Here is a 20304-nt window from a genome sequence, read left to right on the forward strand (position 1 = left end):
TAATCTTCCTGCAAATGTGGGAAGGTGCATTGAAATGCCTTTTGCGGTTCTTGCTTCGGTCCAAAGTCACAAAGGGATTGAACTTCATTTTGGCTGCTGCCTCTCTGGTGATGGCCACAGAAGGGAAGAGCCAGTTATAAAAACTTTTAATGTCTTGCTTGTGTAGTCCTATATAGTCCACACTTCCTATAGTGTATGTGAATTACCTTTATTTTTAAATCACTTCTTAATCTTTTTTTTTTTTGTAGAGACAGAGTCTGACTCTTATCACCCTCGGTAGAGCACCGTGGCATCACACAGCTCACAGCAACCTCTAACTCCCGGGCTTAGACAATTCTCTTGCCTCAGCCTCCCGAGTAACTGGGACTACAGGTGCCCGCCACAATGCCCGGCTATTTTTTTGTTGTTGTTGTTGCAATTTGGCTGGGGCTGGGTTTGAACTCGCCACTCTCAGTATATGGGACTGGTGCCCCACCCACTGAGCCACAGGCACTCCCTAATTTTTAAATCAATTCTTAAAAGTTCCTTTTTTTTGTATTTCCTTTCTCTTGAATATAATTCACTTGAAAAGAAGTACATGTGAGTTATTTAAATTTAAAAAGATGTCTTTGCTTGAAAGATTCAATAGAAGACTAAGGTTGGGGCTATTAATTACACATATAGATGTTGGATTCCCTCAAAACGCTCTCATCTTCTACTTCTAAGTTACTCCTACAGGGTAACCTATGTACAGAGGGCTTCAGTTGCCTATTGAAGAGGTAACTCACAGATTGTATTTCTCCTCTTGAGTTTTAGGCCTTCTTATCCAGATGTCTACTAAACATTCTCCTCTTAGAGATCACAAGATAAAGAACACTGTCCAAGATCAAATTCATCACCCCCTAGTCTTTCCCATGCCACCAAACTAGACCCCTTCCTGACCTTGCTCACCCAGAACCTACCACCACCAGATTATGTTTCGTCTACTCCTTAATCATACTCACTATTTCTCAGCATCTCTCGCCAGCCAAACTATAATAGCTTCTTTTTAATTTACAATGAAGTATTACCTATGTCTGAATTATTATATGGGATATACCTAAACCCGAAATTTATTCACTGTTTATCTGATACTTTTATTGTTGCATCCTGCCATCCTATTATCATTAGCTATAATGATTTTAATTCAATCAAATAAATAATCAGATTGGTGCTTAATAATTGACTTAATTTCTTTTCTTCGGTGTTCATTTGATTAGCTGATAGGACTTCTGTGACGATGACAATATACACCTAATTGTTCCAAAATGATTGACCCCTTTCCCTGATACAGATCTGTTTTAACAAGTAAGAGATTATTTTACAATCCTTAGAAACTTTTAAGTACACTCGTAAATTTCAACCCTGCTGAGCCAAAATCATAGCACTTTGGAATCTTTCATGAAATTTTTACACCACCACAATCTAAACAGTGAAAAATAAGAGAGATTTTAAGCCCCAACCCTTGTTAGAATCTTATCCAAAATAAGCAAATGAAGATAATCCAGTCACTTTGGTGCTGTGCTAATTGGAAATGACATCTCCTCAAAATTTTGCTCAGGCATTTCCTGTCATACCAAACTCTGGCTGTGTAACAAGGACTGCATAGGGAACAGCTGCCTTAAGGGAATTCTTTCTGGACAATTATAAGGTATTTCTCCTTGATGGTTTGGCCACCTGCTATGCAGACCCTGTAGAAATGCTCTGCTATTTGTGATCCATTTTTTCCTTGAAATTACTTGATGATTTGTACAAGTTATTTAATGTGAACTACCTTATGACAGTCATACATACGTAGGTGTTAAGGACCCACTAGGAAATATCAACCAACTATAAAAATTAAGTAGCAAAATTAAAGTTAGTGGCACAATTTCAAAAATTATAGACATTCTTCAGTTTTATATTCTACAACTATAAATAATTATTCTGGGCTTGGCATCTGCAGCACAGTGGTTACGGGGCCAGCCACATACACTGAGGATGGTGGGTTCAAACTTGGCCTGGGCCAGCTGAACAACAATGACAACTGCAACAAAAAATAGCTGAGGGCATATGGCGGGTGCCTGTAGTCCCAGCTACTTAGGAGGCTGAGGCAAGAGAATCACTTAAGCCCAAGAGTTTGAGGTTGCTGTGAGCTGTGATGCCACAGCACTCTACCGAGGGTGACGTAGTAAGATTCTGTCTCGAAAAAAAAAATTATTATTCTGAATAATTAGTTGTGAAGATGTAAAGCAGGGTACAGCATTTTTCTATTCATTTGGAAAATTAAGTGTATGCCATAGTCATTTTAATTCACTTAAAACAAATAACATAAATGATTTTTTGAAATTTTAAAATTGTTAGAGATTTTTGAGGACTGTGCTGTGGAGCATACCAATAGTCCCAATGCTTCCCTACTTAATTCCACTCAAACCAAAAACAAGTGACAGAATGTGCCACTTACTGTCAGCCATGAGAAAATGTCTAATCCTCTTTGATAAAAGATCCAAGCATACCATCCTTGAGAGTCCGCCCATCCCTCCCATATCACTTACGAGATGGAGTGCTGGAGAAGTTTCTTAATATGCTCTTCTCATTAAACTTAATCTCTAAACAGCATTTCGGAAAACGTCTCAATTTCTTTGTAACTTGTCCAGGCAGATAGTTAGATATTTCAGGGCATTATTTTGTACAAAAATGCCTCATCTTCATGTAAATCTGAGCAATTGAAATCCCTTGCAACTTGAAACTACATTTTCCTTCAATCTAGTAATACCATTTTTCATATAAATTTACTTTAAGACATGAAAATTGGTCATAAATTATGAGCCATTTCAACTTTTCTCTGTCTGTAGTCTAGTTGACGTCCTTTAAAGCAAATCATAAATGGCAGGTATCATCACATTACGAATGGTTGAATCGTTTACCTGAGCTCAGAAATACACTTGTGGGCTATAAGCAGTAGACTTGCCGTTTCGGTGCAGTTAAGATTGTATCATATCCAAGAGTCCAGTAGTGCTCAAATCCTCCTCTACATTCCATCCTTCCCTCTCAGGGAATACCACAAAGAAAGCCACGTAAAAGGACCACAACCAAGTGGGAAGCAAAATACCACTTTGTGGAACGCACCCAAACTTTCTCTATTGAAGCTCATCCTGGTAAAATATAAATTAGAAAATGGATCTTAGACCCAGATACCTAATTCAACCCTCTCTTTCCCTCCAGTTTGAATCTAAGCTGCCTGGTTTGGCCCTAGACAATGGAATATAAAATAAGAAGACCAGCTACTTCTGCCCCAAGCTGGGAACCCTTTCCTAAGTTCTCATGCCATGAATGCTCAACGAGAAGGAGTTGTGTCTCCTTTGAGTGATGCTCTCAGTACCACTAGTAAAGCCATACTGTACATAATCAGCTGGGGTCTTCCTCTCTTCCTTGGGACTATGTGCATTCCAACAGATAAGCATGTGTGCAGAGGCTAAAATGGATAAGGATGGACCAGAAGTTTTTCATTCCAGAGCATCACATTTATTTTCAATCTTCAAATTCAGTGATTTTTTAATTTTTGTTTTTAATTATAAGTATTGCTATCCCATTGGTGACTTGTTTATCCAATGCATCCAGTCAGGATACAGATGGAGCAGGAGACTCTGTGGTTAAGGCTGTCTTTCTTTCTTTTCTTTCTTTCTTTCTTTCTTTCTTTCTTTCTTTCTTTCTTTCTTTCTTTCTTTCTTTCTTTCTTTCTTTCTTTCTTTCTTTCTTTCTTTCTTTCTTTCTTTCTTTCTTTCTTTCTTTCTTTCTTTCTTTCTTTCTTTCTTTCTTTCTTTCTTTCTTTCTTTTTCTTTCTCTTTCTCTCTCTCTCTCTCTTTCTTTTGTTGGGGATTCATAGAGGGTACAAGAAACCAGGTTACACTGATTGCATTTGTTAGGTACTTACAATTGTGCCTTGCCCCCAAGATGTGTGTCACACACCAAGACCCCACTCCCTCTCTCTGCTCTTCCTTTCTCCCCCACTTTCTCTTTCTCTGCTGTCCCCTTCCCCCACCCCCGATCATGTCATTAATTGTCCTCATATCAAAATTGAATACATAGGATTCATGCTTCTCCATTCTTGTGATGCTTTACTAAGAATAATGTCTTCCACTTCCATCCAGGTTAATACAAAGGCTGTAAAGTTCCCCCCCTTTTTATTTAATGGCTGAATAGTTTTCTATGGTGTACATATACCTCAGCTTGTTAATCCATTCCTGGGTTGGTGGGCATTTATGCTTGTTTCCACATTTTGGCAATTGTAAATTGAGCTACAGTAAACAATCTAATGCAACTGTTCTTATGATAAAAGGATTTTTTTCCTTCTGGGTAAATGCCCAGTAATGGGATTGCAGGATCGAATGGGAGGTCTAGCTTGAGTTCTTTGAGGTTTCTCCATACTTCCTTCCAAAAAGGTTCAATTAGTTTTGCAGTCCCACCAGCAGTGTGTTTTTATTTCTTAAAGACAGTAGTGGTAAATAACCATGAGTGTTAACTGAGGTTTCATCTTTAGTGTACTGAAAGGAAGCACTGTCCAGACCAAGGCTTTTTACTCTGTGCTCCATCAGCATGGTTTAAAATAATAATGATGTAGTGGAGCTAATTGCCTAAGAAGATCCTTTGTGTCCTATTGTCCATTTGTTTTCCTCTTCCTTGTTGGAATGTAACTTTACTACAATTAGTATGTATGGTGCAGAATTTCATGCAAATGAGGTTTGCCAGCAGTGTGACAATTAAAGGTATTTAAACAAAAACAAAAAAATTGAATGCACAAACTTGCTGCTGCTTAGATCACTGCAGCTTCTAGGACTGAGTTTCTTTTACTGATTTAAAAACAAAACAAAACAAAATAAAAAAGTTGTGCCTGAAAAAAAAAGAGTATTGCACATGGCAGTTATCACTGAATCAAGGAGGAATGCTTCCTCTCCAAGTCCTTGACCCGTGCCTCCAAGAGCTGTTAATAGCCATGTTCATTTTACCAGTAATACCATCAAATGTCTGCTTTGATGCTTGAATTTTCTTCTGCAAATCATTTCAATCCAGTAGAGATGTTGTCCTTCGTTTCTTTATACCTGTCAGTATTTCTTTTTTCTTTTTTCTTTTTAAAATTTTTTTCTCTTAACAGTTTTTTATTAAATCATAACTGTATACATTAATGCATTTATGGGGTACAATATGCTGATTTCATATACAATTTGGAATGCTTACATAAAACTGGTTAACATAGCCTTCACCTCACTTACTTAATTATTGTGTTAACACACTTATACTCTCCTCTTAATAGATTTGACATGTACCCTTGCAATATGCACCACTGGTGAGGTTCCCCTGATCACCCTTCCTCCACCGACCTCCCCCCTCCACTCCCTACACCCTCCTCTTCCCTCCTTCATTCTGGGTTATAGTTGTGTTTTATTTTTCATATGAAAGTGTGGGTGATTATATATTGGTTTCATAGTAGTATTGAGTACATTGGATACTTTTTCTTCCATTCTTGAGATACTTTACTAAGAAGAATAGGTTCCAGCTTCATCCATATTGTCTAATGGGTGACTTTTTTTTTTAATGAAAGTTGATGGCTGTAGACAAATGTAGAATGATGTTACTCTGGAAATTTTATTTTTCTCAGACTTTAGCATATTAACTTGAACCTTGATGGTTTTACTGTAGTAAACATGACTTGTAAACAGTGAGTGCTATTTAATTTTATTAATTTTTTATTTTTAAAAAAGGCTAATTTTATACAGTGAATTTTATACCCTAAATTCTTTAGTTCTAATGCTGCAATTTTAAACAGTGTTTTCCACAGCTACAAAACCATATGGAAAAAATATATATAATATATAAAAAATATACGTGGATAGCTATAGATTTAAATATATAAAATGTATGTGGCTGCCAGTTTTTCAAAATTGAAGAAATTCAAGAAAAAAAATGGATATTTTTGGAATGTATGTTCCTCAGCAGATGAATCAATTCAATTGATTCATCAATTATTTCTACAAAATACCTTAAAGTAAGTAGACCAAGTTTGGGTGATGACAGTTCTATTTCTATTTTATTGCAGTCAAGTACAGTATGAACATTTTGCTGGCATAGACTCTGTTCCACTGAATTCAGTTAAGTTTAGAGCCACAAATGAGCCACAGAGATACCTCCCTTGGCCTCAAATCTGCTTTAAATAAAACTGCAGTGTTTTTATTATATTATGAAAAATGCATCATGGCTTAATATTACGAATGTCGTCCAATTTCCCAGGTGGCCTATAATTATAAAAGAATATAGGGGCTTACTCTTTATTTTTGCTGTTATGAGGATATTTAAATATTTTAAAGTCAGATACAACATCAGCTACAACATCAAATATGTTTTTCTTTATTTGACACTTATCTGAGTTTCTAAATCTGAAAAAAATCTAGAAATGCATTAAAAACTTATAGCCTTAATTTATATATACATTTTTCTTATTAAAAAAAAAAGACATTTCTTCTTGCTTTATAATAAAACCCAAACATTTAACACGTCTTCATTTCACACTGCAGTGTGCTGAGATGTGGACCACAGCATTTTCCCGTGTGGCCTCTGTTTCTTATTCATGTGCTCTGATAATTCTGATTATATATCTTTTCACTTCTTTTCCTTTTAGGATAACTTGGTCTAGTTCTTTTTTCACAGAATTGCTGAAGATTTACTTCGTTTTCCCAGTCACTGATATAGAGGTCCTAATTTTAATTCTGTTGACATTTTAGTAGCCAGCTCATCCATGTTGAGACACTACAAAAACTCTGGAGCATCCTATGTTTTAAAAAGATGTTCTTAACCATGAAAGTAGGTCTGTTGTTTTCCCCAAAATTTGAGGAATAATGGCTAATGTCATCCTTTTATTATATTAAATATTTGCTTAGGTATATATGTCTTTGTGTTTCAGAACCTTATTTTAGCTTCCAGAACATGATTAAGTTTCTGAATATTTTCATCTCTTAAAAAATTATTTTTTGCTTTTCATCTCTTAGAAAATATTCTGTTTTTACAAAAATCAATTTATTAAAGTATAATTTACATGCGGTAATATTTCTTCTTTTTAGCATATCATTCTAAGTATTTTATTTTATTTATTTTTATTTTTCTAAGTTTTATTTATTTAGAGACAGAGTTTCCCTCTGTCATGCCAGGTAGGGTGACGTGGCACCACAGCTCACAGCAAACTCAAACTCTTGGCCTTGAGCAGTTCTCTTACCTTAGCCCCCTGAGTAGCTGAGACTACAGGCATATGCCTGGCTGATATTCCATTTTAGTAGAGGCAGGGTCTCAGTCTTGCTTAGGCTGATCTTGAACTCCTGAGCTCAAGCAATCTATACAACTCGGCCTCCCAGAGTGCCAGGATTATAGGCATGAGCCACCGCACCCAGCCCCACTTTAAGAATTTTAATAATCACATACATGTGTGTAACCATCACCATTATCAAGATGTAGAACAATTCCAGCACCTCCAAAAATGTCATCGTGCTCTATCGTCCACTGTCTGTACTCTCAGCCTCTGGCGTCCTCTCTTCTGCTTTCTGTCCATGTTGTTCTGCCTTTTCCAAAGTGTCACATAAACAAACTTGTTACAGAGTTTGACTTTTCTCACTTAGGAGCATGCATTTGAGATTCATCCACATTGCCGTGTGTATGGGCAGTTTATTCCTTTTTATTACTGAGTAGTATTCCATTGTACGGATCTACCTCCAGGAGTGTCACTCCTGCACAGCTGAAGCTGTGTGGGCTGTGAAGGAATAAAATAATAATGATGTAATGGAGCTAATTAGCTTGTGCTTATGAATTATGAATAAAGCTTATAGAAGTATTTGCATCTGACTTTTGTATGATTATAATTTATCTTGGTTAAGTAGCCAGGGATAGATAAGTGACTCTTTCAGTAAATGTGAATTTAATTTTGTAAACAAGTGTTATCCTGCTTTCTAAAGTGGCTGTACCATGCTGTGTCCCCACCATCAATGCCTGGGAGTCACAGATGTTCAACATTGTTGCCCACATTAAATATGGTCAGTATGACTTTTTTAATCTACACATTCTAATCGGTGTATAGAAATATCTAAGTATAATTTTAATTTGAATTTCCCTAAATATCTAATGACGTTGTGTATCTATTTTATACTTTCTGCCTATATATCTTCCTTGATAATATGCCGTTACCCATATTTTACTTGTGCTGTTTAATTTTTCTTGGCTTCTGAGAGTTTCTTCTGAATTCTGGATAGTGAGCCTGTATCAGGTATATGCTTTGTAAACTTTTTCTCCCATTTAGTTCGTCTTTTCATTTTCTTATCAGTGTCCTTCAAAGAGCCAGTTTCTGATTTTTCAAAGAACTGTGATTTTAGTCTGTCCTTTCAGTTTCCAGGCCCTCATGTTAAGAAATTTTGAATTAATTTCTAGTGGACAAAAGTGTAGCTTTCAGAATTGGAAGAAGTAGAAGAAAAGAGACTCTAAGACAACACAGATCTGTATAACATTTACTTGGGTAATACAGCAATCAGAAATACTTGGGCTGAAAGCAGCAGAAAATTCAACCATGGGGCATTCAGTTTACTTAAGCAACAAACAGGACGAATGTTTTTCTCTGCAGAAAGTTGAAGGATAAGCAGCCGCTTACGTGCATTCTGGGACCCCATGAAATTAGCACTTAACCTCTGTACAGCTCCCTGGCTTTTCTCTTGAAGTCGAAGGCTGCAACTGCACTGCTCATATCCACACTCAGGGCAAGAGTTCAAAGAGGGGGGAAGACAGCACTTGCACCAGGAGACCAACACTTTCCCACAGGCTTCTCTCCTGCCTCCAGTTGCATTCTCAGCAGACAGAACTAGGTCATAGGCCAGATTGTGCTGGGAGGAGGGAGTTGAAAATGGGGATTATATGAGGTAAGTCTACCTAGTGTCTGCCAAACATAGACATTCTTTAAAAATATCAAAATACAAAGACCACAAAACTATACTATAAAATTAAAAGACAACATTCAAAATCTAATTTTAAACTTGATGTTTTTTTGAACATGGTTTCTGGCTAAGCAACTAAGTTTTAAAGATATCATTCCAAGTGCAGCTTGGGTGTGCATATAACAGTGATAATAGAAATGATACCACCTGCACGTAGTATAAGAGCATAGAATGAGAATAGTTGGTAATGGTTACAAAGCCACATACTTCATCTTCTCTGACTTCCTCTTTCAAGATCCGTTTTTACATACTAGACAACCAAGCTACATAGATGGCAGGTTACCGAAACTCACGTTGAAAAGGGACCCAGATTGAGAACTCACAGTGTATGATATTTGTCGTCCCTTGTCTCCCTCTCTGCACCAGTCAGAGTTTTCAAGGTCAAGAAGAAACTTGCAACAGAAAAATTAGTTGGGTGAGATGGCCCACACCTGGAGTCCCAGCTACTTGGGAGGCTGAGGCAGGAGGATCACTGGAACCCAGCAGTTTGAGGCTGCTGTGAGCTATGATGATGCAACTGCACTCTAGCCAGCGCAACACAGCCTATCTTAAAAAACAGGATCCAGAATAAGCTGTCTACTTGCTTTTCCATATGAAAAAAGTACAATGCAAATTGTTCATTTGAAAACTGTAAACCAGCAGTTCTCGACCTGTGGGTTGTGACCCACAGGGACTGTATTAAAGGGTTGAGGCATTAAGAAGGTTGAGAACCACTGCTTTAAACCATGTCTTCTATAGTGAAAACTGATGTTATTTCAGAGTCTTTTTTTTTTCTTTCATAATTAAGCCCAAGTGCCTAGCACATTGACGAGAATAGCTCCTAGATGGATCTCAGCTAAGTGAATGATTAAGTGAACTTTCTGAACCAATTCACTATAGTTTCCCTGCTTTAATTGAATCATCTATATTTTTTAATTTTCAACAGCTTGGGATATGTCCCAAATATGCAAAATGGTATTGAATCCGTAGGATTTAGTCAAGGTTAGGAATTTCTCATGCTAAAATCTAAGGTAAAACTCTGTAGGAGAGTGCCTGTCACTTATTTGACTTACTGTGGGGATTAAATTCATCTTACCAAGTGCAATGTTTTTACAGTGCTAGAGCTTTAAGTTTATCAGACACTTTGGGACCCAAAGGATTCAGGAGACAAGCCCTACTGAAAAGCACCTTGGTGAAGCACGTACAAGTTTCTCTTTCAAGGACACTCTCAGGGTATCTGGTAAAACATTTTAGCTTTCCATAACAACTTCCTTTGATTTTACAAATACTTTTATAGATGTCCTTGAAGAGAAAGGTAAGCATATAGATACATTTTGTCCCTTTGGAAGTGGGAGGCTGAGAAGTTCATAAAGAGACACAGCTAATGGAAACAGAATTAATACCTTCTGGCTTTGACCTGACTTTCTAACTAGATCTTGTTCCCTTCAGCTCACTTTTGAAAACCAACTAATCAGAATCTATTGTGTTTTATGGAGGGGGGAGGAAGACTGGCAATAACGTTAGTTTTGTTTCACTAAATCTTAGCATATTATGATCATAAAGAGAGATTAAAATGGTATTTCACTCTTATTTGATGTGATTGCTTTGTTGGTTGGAGAATTCTTGCACTGTACATTTGCATCCATCACTTGTTTCATGGCAGCTGCTGTATAAAACCTACATACATTTATTCAAATTATAAAGAAATTCTTTTGGCATCTGCAAGTTTTTGTTTGCATGCATTTTGTCAGAATAGTAGTAGGATGATGCTGTCTTAGGGTAAGAAAGCCTGATAATTGTTGAAAGAAGAAATACTTTGAAAGCAGATAAAGATGAATTTGTGTAACAAATCTGAAACTAGTTTTGTGATTATAGTCATGTTACCATCTTTGCAACTCCCTTTCATCGTGTGTAGAGTGCCCAAGTTATGAGTTGTAAGAATTAAATGAGCTCACGGATATAAAATGTTTAACATTACATTTGACCCAGAGTAAGTCCTCATTAAATGCGCACCAGAATTATGATAATTTACTCCAAAGAATATTTATTACACATTTACAAATTCTTTATTCAGCACTATAAAAGTGAGATTTTAAGGCTTACTAATTATTGCATATAGGAAGAAAAGACATAGCTGACTCCTTAGGTCAGAATTTCTTTTTTTTTTTTTTCTTTTTGTTGTAATTCTTTTTTTTTTTTTTTAATACATGATATCCTTTATTTTATTTTATTTTATTTTTAGCTTTCCTGGCATTCTCTTAGTTATTTTGCTAAGACCTTTACATTCCACATTTACTAGGATTCACATATACCCTTGTAAGATGCACCGCAGGTGTAATCCCATTTTGTGATGTAGGCTATAAAAATACGAGAAGAGAGTGCAGGGAAAACCCTTGAAGAAATTGGGTTGAGCGAGTGTTTCATGAGAAGGACCCCCTGGGCAATTGAAGCTGCTTCAAAAATACACTATTGGGACTTGATCAAACTAAAAAGCTTCTGCACAGCCAAGAACACAGTAAGTAAAGCAAGCAAACAGCCCTCAGAATGGGAAAAGATATTTGCAGGTTATGTCTCCGACAAAGGTTTAATAACCAGAATCCACAGAGAACTCAAACGCATTAGCAAGAAAAGAACAAGGGATCCCATCGCAGGCTGGGCAAGGGACTTGAAGAGAAACTTCTCTGAAGAAGACAGGCGCACGGCCTTCAGACATATGAAAAAATGCTCATCATCAGAGAAATGCAAATCAAAACTACTTTGAGATATCATCTAACTCCAGTGAGGACTAGCCTACATCACAAAATCCCAGGACCAGAATTTCTTAACCTCAGCACTGTTGACGTTTTGGCGGCTGATCCTTTGTGACAGGCGCACAGCAGGGGAAGTTCAGCACCATCCCTGCCACCAAGTTTTAGAAGCAGTAGCCCCACTCTCTGGTTTGAAATAACCAAAAACGTCTCCAGACATTCCCAAATGTCTCCTGGAGGGCAGAATTGCCCCCAACTGAGAACTACAGCTTTCAATCAATTTTTTGTGAAGAACATTCATGGATTACTAGTCCTGAGATTTTTCTTCCCAAAAGATCTTGGGGTCAAATAAGATGAGAAACATTATCTAACACCAGTGGCAATAAAGGTACTATCTAACTTTTGGTAAACATACTACATGCAGCAAATTCTTCCTGTCTTATTTAATTCTCAGAACAGACCTAGGAGTTAGTTATTATTTAAAGGCACCTTTTTTTTTTGGATAAAGAGGTTGAACATCGGAGATATCAAGCTGGCCAACATTATACAATTTGTAAGTGGCAGAGGCAGCGTTGGTTTCCAAATCATCTTCAGAGCTGGTGCAGTTATCTACTAACTTTGCATATGCCACTTTTTAATTCAAAATTCAAATTGAGATATTAAGGATAATTATTCTTAATTTGTGTTATTTATAAGGTACATGGCCTATTTACCATACCTTGAGCACTTACAAAATTACCTTTTGTTATAATCAATTGATGGCGATGCCTCAGTTATTTGCTACCTGATTGTGTTCACAGACATCCTTAGATACAAGCAAAGAAGTCACTGTCCCTGGAAATGTTACCAAATAACTCCAGACAAATGCAGATGGCCAGGTCTGAGGAGAGGGAGACCTCCTCTGCTTTTAACAGAAAAGATAATATTTAAATCAAGCCTTTAATCATCATGTTAAACTTGGATAAAAAAGGGTCTGCCATGTAGAAGGGCATTCCGAGTGGACAGCATGGTGCAGAGGCCTGGGTTTGATGTGTTTGGGGAACGGTGGGGATGGAGGAAAGGAAGTGGGAAATAGGACTTGACAAGAGAAGGCTGGGTCCGGAATGATTCTCTGTGGCTTGACTCCTGCAGGCGTTTGACTTTGACACCTCCCTGTAAGGGCAGCAGACAGCCAAGAGCACAGTAGTGACATGGTCAGGTAGGCACCTGATGAGGATCACTAAAATGAGTAGTGTTGGGTGCGGGAAGAACCAATTAAGACCCTAGTGCAGTGCTCTCAGCACGAGATAATGAGTTAGGGTTGAGCAAAGGGTCAGATTTGAGAGAGTTTATTAACAAGAGAAGGAAGGCAGGGAAAAAGCTTCTTAAATGTGCTGTGAGAGCAAAGAAGTAGGATTTTGTGAAACCGCCATGTCTATGAAACAGAATGATGCACTTGGAATTGCATGTAGCAGCTATTCTGTTAACCTAAAGAATTCGCAGGAAAATGTCTCAGATTCCACAAATACTCTTCTGAAATCTGTTCTCACTCCCATTCACATTTCCCACAGAAATTGAGTATCGCAATTGTTTAGTGGTGATTCAAAACTAAAAGGGGCAGATTCTGAATTGTGCTCTGATCTTTTTAGTCTCTTTTCTTCTGACCGGGTCACCTGGGAAAGATGCGTCAGCCTGGGTGGAGATTCAACCAAAGATATTACAGATCATGAGTTAGTCAAAACGTGGGGAAGAGATTAGTCCCAGCCACCCAATAACTGGTTGTTGGATGTACAAAGTAGTCAGAGTTTGTATTCACTTTAATAATTTTTGATGTAGCAATTTAAAATAAGATAAACAGAAGGGGAAACCCCTGAAAATCTTCAAGTGCAACTTTCCTCTTTCACTTTTTTTACTTAAATAGCCATTGAGTCACTCCAGAAAACTACTCCAGGATATACCACGTGGGCTTTTACTTCTCCACATTGTGCAATAGATTTTATGCCTTTATTATTTAAATCCAAAATGAGCTTGTAGCCCAACATACTTAAGCTTGTTATTTCTTTCCAAATATCTTCTTCAAACTGTTTTTTTTTAAGGTTCTTTATCTGTACATGAGTTTATTTATTCTATCATTGATATAAAGATTTTATAGTTCCTTTTCTGGCAGTTTAAAGGGAAGGCATCTTGTCTATGCCATTATAATGATATCTTTAGTCATATCTTAAATCATGATTAGTAAGAATATCTGCTGGTTAAGGAGTGCTATTAGGTGCCAAAGCCTTGAAAGTATTGTTTCAAATAACAATGACCCTACTAAAAAAAATATTATTTACCCTTTTTTTTTTTTAGATTGGCAGGAATAGATTCAGAGTAGTGAAACAAGGCTTCATGGTTTCCCAAGTGTATTGTAAGACTCAAAATTAGGTCCATTCATCATCAAAACCTGTGCTCTTTATAAGACATCATTCTGGGTCCTGATTTTGTCCCCATTCTTTTTTTTTTTTTTCTGGAGTCATCATAGCTCACAGCAACTTCAAACTCCTAGACTCAACCATTCTTCTGCCTCAGCTTCCTGAGTAGCTGGGACAACAAGCACCTGCCATAATACCTGGCTAATTTTTCTATTTTTAGTAGAGACAGGATCTTGCTCTTGCTCAGGCTGGTCTAGAACTCCTGAGCTCAAGCAATCCACCTATCTTGGCCTCCCAGAGTACTAGGATTATAGGCCTAAACTACCACGTCAGGCCCATCCTTTCTATTCACCTAAGTCTTAACATGAATCCACAACTGATGTGTTGTTCTGTGTTACTAATTCTAAGAATCTCCTACTTTGTTTTTGCTCCAGGAAAACCTTTATTGTCTCTATGCTAAAAGGACTTATTGGTTATCCACTTACAAAGTCAAATAGCTATACTGAGTAGATTACATTGTAAATGTTCAAAGTTATGAGTGTGTATCATTAACAGTAGCATACTTTCCAACATGATAGAGTTTGGTCCAAAGAAAATATATCGTTATCCCAGGTTTGTGAAATATTAATTGTGAAAACTCTTTTTTAAGTGTTAACAATATTCAAGAAGTACCTATATGTATAATTTTTATCACATATTTGAGAACTATGGCTTATATATAAATTTACATATAAAATTTTTACTGGCATAGTAGAGTTTTCTTTTAAAACCAAGTTTAAAAGAGCTTTTTTGTTTGATAAACACAGATAAACCAATGTAAAACTTCTGAATAGAGGTGATTGCTTTCCCCATCCCAATAGGAGGTATTTGTTTGGTCCAAATCATCAGTATAATTGATTCAGACCTATTTTACTTGGTAATAGAGAACTTCTGTCTTACAAAGAAAGTGTATTTGTTCTGTTTGCAGTGAAAGAATCGATACTCTAAATGTTCTTACACATTTCTTTTTTTATGTGAACATTTTAGGTGTATCAATATATGCATGAAACAATTACTGTTAATGGCTGTCCAGAATTCCGTGCAAGGGCCACAGCAAAGGTAAGCCTTGAGCAATTTAAAAAATACACTTGACCCCAGTTATCTAGTAATTGACTGTGCGCGTGTGTGTTTCAGGTATTCTCGTGTGTACACTGTAAGAGAATTTAGACATCAGTGGCAGCCCAGAGTCTAGAACCAGTACTACTTCCCAGGTAAAAATCCTAATGGAAAATTGAACGTTTCTGCTGCTTCTGTAGCTTAAGAAAGGAGAATGATTTCATTCAGCTCAGTAAATGTCCATTTGGCACAAGCAAATCTACTGGTTCATTGTATGAAATAACTATCCGGTGTTCTAACACATTACTCTGATCCAAAAGAAACTACATCCTATTCAGTGCATGAAGATTTATTTCCACAGATCTAAAGACTTTATTTAAATTAGACAGGAAAACAGCTCACCTGATACCCACTGATCTAGGGTTTTTCCATGTACTCAGCTGAGCAGTGGGTAACTTGCTTAAAAAATGTGGTAATATGACACCCCATCTCTAAGTAAAAAAAAAATAAAAAGTCTTGTGTGGCAGCTCATGCCTCCTGTGCCAGCTGCTCAGCAGGCAAAGTGAGGGGAGGGTCCATCAAGCCCTGGAGTTCAAGGCTGCAGTGAACTGCGTACCGCACTCCAGCTGGACAACACAGCAAGACCCTATCCCAAAGTGGGGAAAAATAAAGTCTTTAATTTTTTTTAAAGAATATGGCCTTAACTTAAAGGGCCTATCACCTTTTGCTCACATTTGCTCTTTAAAAACTCAAATCCAGAGATTCCAGAGACCCTCCTAATGGTAATCTTACCATAAGATCATGAAATTATCTGGAAAACAGACTGATACACGTCTTATTTCACAAATACAGAAATGTTATAATAGAAGCATGACTTCTGTTAAGATTATTTTATCTTTCTAATAACATATAAAAAATAAGAACCATTGGAAATAATTATAATTTTCCATTAATCCTTTTGGGTTACATCATCTCTTGTTTTGTTTCTGATTTTTTAGTTTTCATTCTGTAATTGAACACTGTAGATTTGTAATTTTTTTTTAATAACTCAGGAAAAAAGGAGGTATTGTTGTCATTGCATCACGCTTTGCTTGTACTGAAGTGGAACACATACAGAAAAACGATCCCTACACGGTTTAATTAAGGGGAAAGTGAATTATGTAGTGTTTTATCATTCTCATTTCTTATTCATGTAGAACAGCAGGATAGCAGCGTAATGTTGCAATAGCACAATATTTTCTGGTTGTTTCTGGGCTGTCTGCATTGCATCCATGTCAGCCATTAGCATTTATGCATGACGACAAGGCTTGCTTGGGCAAATGCATGGAGCTAAAATCCAGCCGTTGTGTTCATCTCATTCACTATCTTTCACCAAATGCAGACAGTAGCATAATGCTAAATGGACGTGATACTGCTGTGTGTGGGAAAGAATGTACCGTAGTTGGAATCAATATTTTCACGGTGTTGAATAAGTCACTTTACAGTAGGGATCTCATCAACTGTAGTCAAAGTGGGATAATGGTAGTGGAAAGTAAGAAGCAGGCAGAGAAAGTTGGTAGAAACTACTTCAAAGCTGTTATTTTATTTCTGTGGGGGGTGGGAACTAATGGTAACTAACTTGTTTTGTGAACTTATTTAAAGAATTAATATATGAATTTCAAAGCACAATTATGTCCATATTAGATAATGTTTTCTATATCTAGGTGTAAAACCATGGACTGTTCATTTTGCCTATGTCACTATAACAGTTGAAATATTAATATAAAATGTAGAGGAAAAAATACTGTGTCAGATAAGATCTCCTATAATAATATGGGATACTAGCATGAAATAACAGTAATCTGTTTGAATCTATTATTTTATTTTATCTTTTATTTTCTTTGGGGCATGCTCAATAAAAAAATAACATTTGTTAAGCTTGTGGTTCAGTAATAACAAGGTATATATGTATACACCAGTATATACACATATAAGTACTCTTCAATTTGTTGAATAAATATTTATGAACTTTTACTTGAAAGGAGCACAAGTTAGACAGCGTGTCATACGAAAAAATGGAGACACGCTCCCTGCCCTTAAAGTGCCGACAGTCCACCTCTGTACAAAATAGTTATGGCAGTAGGTAGTATATTTAACGAAGCTACTTGGACTCCAGAAGTAGGAGGAATTTGCATCTAACAGAGGTAACTGGAAAAGATTTATCATAGCGAATAAGCTCTAGAAATGGATGGGTGAGGCTTTAGCAAAGAGAGGCGTCCCAACAGGCATCTAAATGAAAAGAGGTCCCTCCCATTTGTGTTCTTTCTTTTACAGGATAATGCTATAAAAATATGAGAAGTTGCCTGAGCTGTGCCCCGCAAAGCATGTCATTAGCCTCATTTCCCCCGTTTTATTACCAAAAGACCATTTTTTCTTTCAGGCAACAGTTGCAGCTTTTGCAGCTAGTGAAGGCCACTCCCATCCTCGGGTAGTCGAACTGCCAAAGACTGACGAAGGCCTTGGTTTTAACGTGATGGGAGGAAAGGAGCAAAACTCCCCCATTTACATCTCACGCATCATCCCTGGAGGGGTGGCTGAAAGGCACGGAGGCCTCAAAAGAGGAGACCAGCTGCTGTCAGTAAACGGAGTGGTATGTTTATAAAGCGATGGGAGATTTTCTCCTTAAGCACATTTTTTTTTTTTCTCTGCTGTTACTGAAATCAGTGTCAAGATCCCAGAACAAATCGTAATTTTGTATTCAAACAACTTCCTAAGCTTTGATGGATACCAAACCATATAAAAGCTGTAATTTGATTTTTTTTATGTCTCATTTCATCTTGGTCAGTTATCAAGCTGGTTGGAAAATCATTCCAAGAAATTATCACAACTAGTAGAATCCCCCCCCCATAATACTCTAAATGAATTAACACTTAGAAAGACATAATTTCAAGGTTTTTTTTTTCATTTTAATTACAGAGAAAAGATAATTTTAAGGTTTATATAATAATAACAGATATAAAAAAGGCCAATGCACTTAATAGTTCTTTAAACCAAGTCTACAACTATAGTATAATTCTATCCCTGTATCAAAATATCACATGTATTTAGGAACATATACATCATACCCATAATAATTAAAAATATAAAATATATGTATGTTAGCCTCTCCCCCTAAAACGTTTGTTCATATTACCTTCTCATCACGTATACATATTTTGGTTTTCAAGTGAAATTAAAGTATATAAAAATACATAGTATTTTAAAGTAAAAGTATGAATATACATTTTTTTTTTTTTTTTGTAGAGACAGAGTCTCACTTTATGGCCCTCGGTAGAGTGCCATGGCATCACACAGCTCACAGCAACCTCCAACTCCTGGGTGAATATACATTTTTATAACCTCATATCCTTTGGACGCCCCTACCTTTACATGTTATCATTATTTGCTAAAGAAATAACTTCATGTCAAATGACAAATTTTCACCCCATAACTTTCACTCATACCAAATGTAAAGAACCTAAAAGCATCAATTTCAGAAATATAAACTGAAACACGTCAATGTGTACCTTCCTATTAGTGTAAGTTAGTTTTTCTAAGAACTTAAATATTTTAATGGAAACCAGATTTGGGTTATTTGCAGCCATATTGATTTTTGCTTAGAACACAGGATCCAAAATAAGATGCGTTTGGAATGTGATTTTTTTTTTTTTTTTTGGTAGCTATAGGGTGAAACTTTTTTGTATTGAATTTTGTTCATTTGGTTTTTTCGAAAATTTTTTTAGCCCAGCTAGAAGTTTTATAGAAGCCAAAACTGTTCATTCAACTCTGCTGTTCTCTAAGGCATATCAAAATTATCATGCTATGAATATTTTATATCACTTCAGCAATCCAATTGCTATTTACTTTTTCCTATATAATAATACTTGGACAAAGGCTTTGTTATTGACCTTTAGAGGGCTATGACTTTTTCAGAGGACGTTTCAACTGGTAATTTCAGAATTGAACTTCCTGGCCTAGCGGAATCTAGAGGTAGGCCACCCAGCTGTCTCACAGTAATCTATGTCTCAGAACATGAATTTATTATTTCTCTGAACATGTGGACATACAGGGTAGATAAAAAGAAGACACTAGAATTTACAATGGTCTTAAAAGTACAAAAAAATCCAAAACATATTAATAGTAATCGTTAATTTTATAAAGCAACAATAAATATGTTTGATGTTAATCAGCAGATGGTTTACTTTGAACTTCCCGTTAAGGGAGCTAAAAGCCTGTATTTAACCCGTATGATGCAGGGAACGCACTGTGGGCATTTCACAACCACTTGTGCTTTTCTTGCATGTCTTTATAATGTACCTGGCAGACAGCAGGGAACACTGGAGCAATGAAGTCAGACAGATATGGTTTTACCATTTCATATCCATATGGTTAAGGATTATAATATCCCCTAAATTTGAATTTTCTTATCTGTAAAAAAAAAGAATATTAAGGCGGCACCCGTAGCTGAGTGGGGAGGGCACCGGCCCATATACACCAATGTTCGAACCCAGCCCAGCTGCTAAAACAACAATGACAACTGTAACAACAACACAAAAATAGCTGGGTGTTGTGGCAGGCACCTGTAGTCTCAGCTACTTGGGAGGCTGAGGCAAGACCATCACTTAAGCCCAAGAGTTTAAGGTTGCTGTGAGCTGTCACGCCTGGCATTCTACCCAAGGCGACAGCTTGAGACTCTGTCTCAAAAAAAATAAATAAATAAATAAACAGGAATATTTATAATTAGAAGAGCTCTAGTGAAGATTAAATCAAGACAAAGCATCTCTTGAAAACTGTCTTGTGATAATTTGGTCACACATACTTTGGACAGGTGAGTGTGACTACGGAAGACGGCTGAGCTGGGTGAGGGTTAACCATCCTCCTGTGACGGTGCTTTAGCTGGTTTTGTTAAAAGTAAATCTTAAAGAAAATTCTGTGAGTACATTAGCAAACATTTATTAGCAAGAAGGCAGTAATCAACTCATACAGCCACTTCCATAAATGTGATGAAATCCTGGGTCTCTGTCCATTCAGGAGTTCTCATCATAACCTTGGGGAAAA

The 20304-nt window shown here is 36.8% G+C and overlaps 1 protein-coding gene across 1 annotated transcript in view; it reads left to right on the forward strand.

Annotated features, from left to right (window-relative positions):
• The window catches only part of LIN7A (lin-7 homolog A, crumbs cell polarity complex component), a 173334-nt gene that overhangs the window by 98382 nt on the left and 54648 nt on the right, over nt 1–20304 (forward strand). Inside the window, exons 3-4 of the mRNA XM_053585504.1 lie at nt 15160–15231; nt 17648–17857. Of these exons, the coding sequence (XP_053441479.1) occupies nt 15160–15231; nt 17648–17857 (282 nt within the window). The remainder of the gene's footprint in view (nt 1–15159; nt 15232–17647; nt 17858–20304) is intronic.

This window comes from Nycticebus coucang, chromosome 3 (assembly GCF_027406575.1).
Source record: "Nycticebus coucang isolate mNycCou1 chromosome 3, mNycCou1.pri, whole genome shotgun sequence".
Lineage (NCBI taxonomy): Eukaryota > Metazoa > Chordata > Mammalia > Primates > Lorisidae > Nycticebus > Nycticebus coucang.